This window comes from Leuciscus leuciscus (assembly GCF_965113295.1).
Source record: "Leuciscus leuciscus genome assembly, chromosome: 7".
NCBI classification, from domain to species: Eukaryota; Metazoa; Chordata; class Actinopteri; order Cypriniformes; family Leuciscidae; genus Leuciscus; species Leuciscus leuciscus.
The window spans coordinates 36,968,338-36,976,140 of NC_138731.1; the positions used below are offsets into that span (position 1 = coordinate 36,968,338).

At 36.4% G+C, this 7,803-nt stretch overlaps 3 protein-coding genes across 3 annotated transcripts; 1 reads left to right on the top strand and 2 right to left on the bottom strand.

Moving 5' to 3' along the window:
* Nucleotides 1–21: 21 nt before the first annotated feature.
* On the top strand, nucleotides 22–1,966 carry LOC309503050 (uncharacterized protein). Its single transcript, XM_082175750.1, has 8 exons — nucleotides 22–391; nucleotides 507–596; nucleotides 676–755; nucleotides 850–965; nucleotides 1,300–1,397; nucleotides 1,490–1,558; nucleotides 1,638–1,696; nucleotides 1,783–1,966. Exons 1-8 carry the CDS (start codon nucleotides 200–202, stop codon nucleotides 1,901–1,903), a joined length of 825 nt encoding a protein of 274 aa, XP_082031876.1. The 5' UTR covers nucleotides 22–199; the 3' UTR covers nucleotides 1,904–1,966.
* asnsd1 (asparagine synthetase domain containing 1) lies at nucleotides 1,875–4,065 on the bottom strand (the record flags this gene model as incomplete). Its single annotated transcript, XM_082175745.1, has 3 exons — nucleotides 1,875–2,276; nucleotides 2,372–2,553; nucleotides 2,662–4,065. 3 exons carry the CDS (start codon nucleotides 4,063–4,065, stop codon nucleotides 2,030–2,032), a joined length of 1,833 nt encoding a protein of 610 aa, XP_082031871.1. The 3' UTR covers nucleotides 1,875–2,029.
* Nucleotides 3,980–5,488, bottom strand: asdurf (ASNSD1 upstream open reading frame). The gene is made up of 4 exons (XM_082175754.1): nucleotides 5,098–5,488; nucleotides 4,904–4,957; nucleotides 4,201–4,276; nucleotides 3,980–4,118 (listed from the first exon to the last, which is right to left on the bottom strand). The coding sequence occupies exons 1-4, from the start codon at nucleotides 5,176–5,178 to the stop codon at nucleotides 4,078–4,080; spliced, it is 252 nt and encodes an 83-aa protein (XP_082031880.1). The 5' UTR covers nucleotides 5,179–5,488; the 3' UTR covers nucleotides 3,980–4,077.
* Between the last annotated feature and the right edge of the window lie 2,315 nt (nucleotides 5,489–7,803).

Here is a 7,803-nt window from a genome sequence, read left to right on the forward strand (position 1 = left end):
ATGTGGACCGCTTTGATAAAGTTGTGAGGACCAGCACTGCGCATGTCTGGGTCTGAGTGACTGAGGAAACTACAGCAACCTTTACCCAGTGAATGTTCCTGTCGAAAGCCCCAGAAAGTGTATAATTTTGCGACTTCATCGAACTTATTCAAAATCAAATGCTCAAAAGAGCTGTTTTCACTTTCATTATCAGCTGACAATGAAAGCTGTTATTTTAGCTGCAGGTTATGGAACTAGACTGCAAAGGGATATCGAGAATGACACGACTGGGAATTTCAAGCATCTGGGCGGCATTGCCAAGCCGCTGCTTCCCGTTGGTTCATGTGCCCTTATCTCACACTGGGTTCAGGCACTGACCGAGACAGGATGTGTGGACACAGTTTATGTGGTTGTGAGTCCAAAATAACTGCTTAGTAAAAAAAAAAAAAAAAAAAACCTTGACCGTATTGAGCTTTGAAAGTAATAGTGTTTGACCTAAATAACAAATTGTATCATCTATTGCACAGACAAATGATCTTTACTTTGAAGCATTCCAGCAGTGGGCTCAAGAATTCCCCAATGTTAAAATCATAAACGATGGTACTAGAAAAAACGAGGTGAGCATACTGGAATGGAGTAATTTATGGATGTTCAATGTTGTTGTTTTTTTTAACTCCCTTTCAATTGTCTCTGCAGGACAGACTTGGTGCTGTTGCCTGTCTTCAGTTGACAGTCAAGTTGTGTGCTGTGGATGACCACTTACTAGTTATCGGAGGGTATGACCAGCTTCAGACTGAATAAGGCACTGTCTTTCAGGCAGTGTTTGAGATGGCTTTAAAAGAGAGACATTTTTTATTTTTTATTTTGCAGCGATACTTTATTCAAAGAAGATTTCAGCCTGAGGAAATTCACAGAGAGGTTCTTTGAAGTGCAAAATAAAGACAAAGAGAGCAATTTAGTGCTGTCATACCAATGCAAAGATGAGGGTGAGCGTAAAAACAGAACAATGACCCAGTTTCACAGACAGGGCTTAGATAAAGCCAGGATTAGGCCTTAGATTAATTAGGACATTTAAGTAGCTTTTATAAACATGCCTTAGAAAAAAACATTATTGGTGTGCATCTTGAGACAAAACAATGGCACTGACATTTTAAAATATGTTAGTGCAGGTTGCTTTCAGTTAAAACAGCTCAAACATGCATTTTAGTCTGGTACTAGCCTGCCTTAAGCCTTGTCTGTGAAACCAGGGGATGTTTTTAACTTTGCTAAACATATGGTCACTGGTTTTTAAATCCATTATTATATCATTTCCACCGTCAGAAACATCCAAATATGGGATTCTGGAGTTGGATGAGGACCTTAAAGTGCAGCGTATGAAAGAAAAACCTCTCTTAAGTGAAACAAGTTCACGTAATGCAGTATGTTTTCATTTGCATTGGAAGACATTTCAGTACTGTTTATCTTTATTTTTTACAAGCGATGTATTTAATGCGTTTTCCTCGTTTTGCAGTGTCCTTGCTTTTATTTGTTTTCAAGAACCACCCTTCCTCTTTTGGACATGTTTCTTAATGAGAAGAAGGTACAGTTGATCTATATTTATTAAATTATTCTATAGTGTGTGTTTTTATTTTTATTTTATGTAACTCTTCTCCATACAGAATGCACCTATTGAAGAGCGGGACGCACCAGGGACCTTTCTGTCATGGCTCATATTAAGGTAATTTAAAGGCAGACTGTAGACAATAATAAGGGATTGCTTTTGCTTGCATTTAGTGACATTAATCATGCTTGGTTTAATTTTAGGAGGCCTGTGTACGTGCACAGGATATCTGGTCGATTTGATGTGGGGAATCTTGCATCATACATAGAATGTGACAAATACTTCAAGGACCAACTTCACAATCCAACTGTTTATTTAATGTAGTTCAAACATGTAATGACAATCAAACATGAAAACTACATTCAGAATAAAACTGTGTCAGTACCATTTTTGAGTGAATTATTGTCAAAATCTTGTTAAATTAGAAGGTACAAGAGTCAGAGTATTAAATCAGGTGGCGACCAGCCTTTTGCACTTATCTGAGGCCTTTTCATGGCTATTCTCTAACTTGGCAATTCTAGAGCCAAACTGCATGGCTCTCTTAGGTAAGAGAGAAGAGAGTCCCAATCCTAACTCGACAGCTGCTAGCCTCAATAACAGCTTTTCTCCAACTCCTCTGGGTAAAGACAAGTCAGCCTTCTCTGACACCGGTAGTCCATTAAGGAAACTGACTACATCTTCGTCCAAGTATGGAAATCTGAGATAAAAGAAATATACAGTATGTATTATGTGCAATGCTATAGAATTTCTTTAATCTTAGATATTTCTTGAGCTGCAAAGCGTCACTCTTGCCTGGCCTCTTTTCCATGGTCCCCAATGATTCGGTCATCCCTTCCCAGATTTCTCGAGGATATTCGTCCCAGCTCCATAGCCAGCTCTTTGACGAGTCCCTCTAGTCCAGAGCTCTTATACCGCACTCTGTGTCTGGAGTATCCCGCCAGCTGTTCATCTGCTCCGATGCCAGTCAAAATCACCTTTAAAAAGAGGAAAATCAAATTTCATGCAGCGTGACTTTAAGTCTTTACAATGACATACATTTTCATATAGACATAATTCAAGTGCAAACAGAAAAACAAAGTAACCTTTGCTTCTGAAATATAAAGCTCTTCTTCAACTTCTTCATTTATGATGCCAGTTCCTCTGGCAGCAAACCAGACAGCACATCCAAGGCTATCATCCAGAACAGTGTCCAAAGGGTGAACCAAATGACGGATGCGTTTGTGTCGCATTTCTTGAAGCTCCTCTTGAGTTACGTTAATTTCGATAAAGTTCCACTGGCGGTTTGGACTGAGATTTTTTAGTTCTTGCACACCAGCTCTTCCAGTTATTCTGTCTGGCACATCAAAGCAGTTAAAGCTCTGCTGATCCGATTGTGTTTTATCAGCATCACAGTCTTTCTTCTTATTTTTCCCTTTCTTCAAAGACTTGGGAGGCACTTTTGCCTCTTGGATTTTGAAAGCAACATTGAGTAGGTCAATGGGTTTGTCTGCAGGAATATGCCTATCAGCAAGGGCAGCTAATATCATTGAATCAATTCCCCCAGAGAAAAGAATGGCAATACCAGCTTTTGTATAATTTAAGGGGACCGCCATTTCATCTTGAGCAGGTAGGTAACAAACTCTCTTACGGACAGCCTCGCTTAGAACATCAATGAGCGTGCTAACCATCGCTTTCTTTTGAGTGTTTGTTAGTAATTCTTTCAGACTTGCAACAGAGGTTTGAGAGGCATTCTGATCTTGTTCAGTTGTAAGTGATGAAATTGATGTATTCATTGGACAAACAGGACAGATAAGGTAAAGTCCAGAACTATTTGTGTTTACAGAGACAGACCTGGGTAGACTTTCGCATTTAAATTCTGAGATTTCATTTGGCTCATTGCCATTGTGGAAAACCCATGGATAAAGATCAAAAACGAATGTCCCTAGGGATGAAGAGTCCGTTAGGTCAAACCTGTAAACTCCACTAGGTGGTACTTCCTGCCACTGAGATTGAATTGTATCTGCTGACTGGGAAGCAACAGATGCAAGTGTGAAAGATGCTCTTTCAGGATCAAATTTCCAAAGCAGACTTCTTCTTCCAAAAAAGTCCCTCCCAAACCAGATACAGTGCTCTGCTTTTTGGTAATAGATAAAGGCCCAGGGTCCTTTGAGTTGTGACAGTAAAAATATCACTTCTGAGGCGCTCTGCGCCATTGACAGGTGATGGAGGACAACTTTGGTGTCATTATCTTCCTGCTCTACTCTCAGACCACCAAATACCTCTCCATTCCAGAGAAGCATGTTCCCGTTGTCATCTTGAAGAGGCTGAGGTGTCAGGCAACCCCTCATATGAAGCACATGTGCAGAGAAAAGGAGACTGCAGTCTGAGATTGTTACTGTAATGTCCCGGCTACAGTCGGGACCTCTGTATTTGAGATTTTCATGCACACACTCCTCTAGTGGATCATGCGGTGTGGTCAAACTGACCACACAGCAGATCCCACACATGGTCCTACGGAACTAAATTTCTTGATATTCTTTCCTCATGTTATCAAGATCCTCTGTAAAAGGCAAGATGACAGTATTAGAAAGAACTCAAAACAGTTGGTATTTATGGTTTTATTCATTATTTATGAAACTTACTTTTACTTGAGCTAAGACTCTCTCCTTTGTCTGCCAGGAAGAATATATTGCTGTTGGGTTGCTGTATGTACACTCTCTATAAGAATAAGGTTAGGATTACCAGAACATAATGATATTCTAGCAAAATCTGCATGTATAATCCTAAGAATATGGGTAATCCTAAATCCTCTTCATTTAAATGTATGCCATGACCACTGACTTTGAGGTAAATATTAATATTGTTTACATGTTAGTTAATGCAAGATAAAAGCAGTCTTTTGAAGAAGGACATGGAATTTTAATATTTTATTCCAAATGTGTTGGAAAATAGATTGTGTATATAAATATATATTATAAGTGTATATATATAAATATATATTATAAGTGTATATATATATATATATATATATATATATATATATATAGAGAGAGAGAGAGAGAGAGAGAGAGAGAGAGAGAGAGAGAGAGAGAGAGTATACACAACAAATAATTTGTACTCCTTTCATATATATATCCAAATATACTTTTTTCAATAGGAAAATTGAAATCGCTAAGCATTACGGAAATTGAAAACAACTGAAACATTTTAAGCATAATATGAACTTCTATAGGATGTGGAGATGAGTACTCTGCAGTTTGACTTGTCATCTATAATTGAGTGACAGCATCTGCTACTCAAATGTAGCATGACCCAGATAAGATATGGGACAACAAACATACATACCCTGTTTTTCTTCAAATTGCTCAACTCGTCGACTAAAATCTTTTGCTCTTTTATCTGTGAATAAATCGTTTGGTTTATTGGAAAAAAGGTTAGTAAACAGAGATTAAAAACATAAGTTACTTTATAACTGACAAATAACGTAAATGTATGATTATGTAGCTATATAGGCTTTGCTAAATATTTTAATAGGAAACCTTCTTGTTTAGTTCCTCTTTTTGTGCGAGCTCTTCTTGAGTCCCAGGTTCCGTTCGCAGTATGTTATTAGAAGAAGACATTTTATATCAAAAGTCAAAACGCTTCGTCTGATTTAAGGAAACATTTCCACATGCAAGTAGCTCGTTCGTCGAATACGAATGACGTATGCGGGGGTACAGACAACGGCGCTTTAAAAGTGCGTCACGTAAGTGTTTACGAAATCATAACCCCCACAATAATACCATTATGGTAAATTTAGCACTAACTGTTTGAAAATAATGGTTTGACGGTAGCTGCCAGAGGCTGGAGCATTTGAACAAAGAAATGCGGATGAATGAGGATGATAGATGAGTAAGCAGGTAGTTTTTCATTACTGATAATGTGTCGAGATAGAATGTAACCATGTGTTTTTTTGGGGGTTTTTTGTGTTTTTTTTGGGCGAATTCATTGATTATCATTTGTATAACCACAGTATTACTACAAATATCATGGTTAAACTATGGTTAGTGTTGGAAAATCATGGTTAATTTGTGGTTACCATGGTTTAAATTGCAATAAGGAACAAACACTTCTTCTTCTTCTTCTTCTTCTTCTTTTTTTAATAAAAAAATAAAAAAATTGTGAAATCTTGTTTTTGTAAGGGTAAGTTTTCAAGAATAACAGCTCAGATTGGTCCAATACTTCCAAACCTGGATTTTACAATATATTTGAACATCTAGGGCAGTGTCCCACTATCAGAGCAACCGAAGCTGATACCTGTCTCAAACTGATATGATCTGATACTGAAACATATCTTACCATCCTTGAAGGAGAACAAAAAAGTATCATGCTACCATAACTCTTGGTGATGTGCACCAAGAGTTATGGTATCATGATACTTTTTTGTTCACTTGGTGCACATAACATCATATTATTAAAATATTGTTGTTGCCATGTAGCTGAAGAGCTTTGCTCAAGACATGTCAAAGCATATTGATTGCATTTTAAAGTCAAAGCTGACCGGCTTTTACTGTCTGACTCTAAAAACAATGGAGCCTCTTGATTTTTTTCTCCCACAAAACTAGTGTCAACAGCCAAAATCCTAAATCCAGAATCCTGATCTATGAGATCATTGCTTGTGATGACAAAAAAAATTTTTTTTAACACATCCCTAATTGACCATAAGTAAATTTTATGCATCCAAATAGATTTTATAATATTTCACACTCAGGGCAATGATCCACTATTAAGAGTTTTTCATCACCAGAACCTAGAACTGATTCTATTCTATCTGATATTCTGCTGTACCATAGCCTATCGGTAAAGAAAATGAACATTATATCATAACTCTTATGCAATGTCCAATTATCCAAAAAATGCTGTTGTCCTGTAACAAGAGCTTTGCTCAAAACATGTCAAAGCACATTGTTTGCATTTTAACCTTGACGGGGAAAAAAGTTTAGTCAAAGCTTTTACTGTCTTACTGTAAAAATTTGTTTAATCCAGGTAGTATTTAGGGTACAATGAAGCCTTTTGATTTTTAAACAGCCAACAGCCACAATCCTAAATGCAGAATCCTGTTTCATGAAGTCATCGCTTATGATGCAAAATGCACATCCCTGAAATGATCACGTGTATTGAGACAAAAGACTTTGTGAAAAAGACTGTGTAACCAGATTTCTGAAATGTAATCCAGGGACATTTCCTAGTTTAGTGGTTAAAATAAAATTGAAATCTCACTTGTTTATTATCTATGAATCAAAAAAATGGGTACAATATATTTTTGGATGTTTTTATTTTTTAATTGTTGTGGGTTTCTTATACTATTATAATTTATAAGTATATTATGTTTTTGCAGGTCAAACTGACCCCAATTGGTTTTAATTCGTCAAAAATCACACTAAAAATAGTCAATAGTAACCATTGAAAACATATCAAAACAAAATTATAACAAAATTATGACTTCACAAAAACAGATTTGCAAAAATAAATATGAGATAAATAAAACTGTATTTAACAAATATTTTCTAAATGTATTTTCACAAACTGTGAATATGCTGTATACAGTAATTACAACGTTTTTTTATATTTTTATGTTATTTTATGTTTGTGTTTATGGAAGTAGATCTTTACTATCCCTAACTGGGCTTATTATTTTGCATTTAGGCTCATTTTGAGAACAAATCATGTGCTTTCTGCAAGAGTAATTGCTGAAAGTATAATTTTTTATTAATATTGAGGTGTACTTTAACCCAGGTGGCATAGCTATGTTGCAGTGTATTAACGTGCTATAAAGTGGACAACTCCAGTTGGAGACAGGCCACCAAAAACCAGGAAACTGTCCCCAGAAAGTGGTTTATCTGGTAACCCTAAAGACCCCTATAACTGCTTCTAGTTATGCTTTTTAATCAAGCCAAGCTTCTTTTATCATTCATCATTGTCCATCAGTGAAATATTTCCATATTGTTTTGTTGGGCTGGCAGACATAAACTTTATTTTAAGGTTTGAGTCACCGCAAGTGCACACTATACATGCACTTTATTATTCAGATGAATAATGCATAATAATGAATAATAAGCAAGCAAGCACCTGGAAGTCATTTTAATCTGTTGTCTGTTGTTCTAAACATAGGATCTATGGGTTTTTGTAATCATTCCTATTTTTAATACCAGTTAGATCCCACTCTCCTGTTTCGTAAACTTCTAACCTCATTCATGACACAGAAA

Bases quoted from the DNA above. Each gene is read 5' to 3' on its own strand.
- LOC309503050 (XM_082175750.1), top strand. From the start codon at position 200: ATGAAAGCTGTTATTTTAGCTGCAGGTTATGGAACTAGACTGCAAAGG. The intron at 966-1,299 runs GTGAGCGTAAAA...TTCCACCGTCAG, and splicing joins ATACCAATGCAAAGATGAGG to AAACATCCAAATATGGGATT. The intron at 1,398-1,489 runs GTATGTTTTCAT...CTCGTTTTGCAG, and splicing joins AAACAAGTTCACGTAATGCA to TGTCCTTGCTTTTATTTGTT.
- asdurf (XM_082175754.1), bottom strand. From the start codon at position 5,178: ATGTCTTCTTCTAATAACATACTGCGAACGGAACCTGGGACTCAAGAA. The intron at 4,277-4,903 runs GTATGTATGTTT...TTATTCTTATAG, and splicing joins GCAATTTGAAGAAAAACAGG to AGAGTGTACATACAGCAACC. The intron at 4,119-4,200 runs GTAAGTTTCATA...TGCCTTTTACAG, and splicing joins GAGTCTTAGCTCAAGTAAAA to AGGATCTTGATAACATGAGG.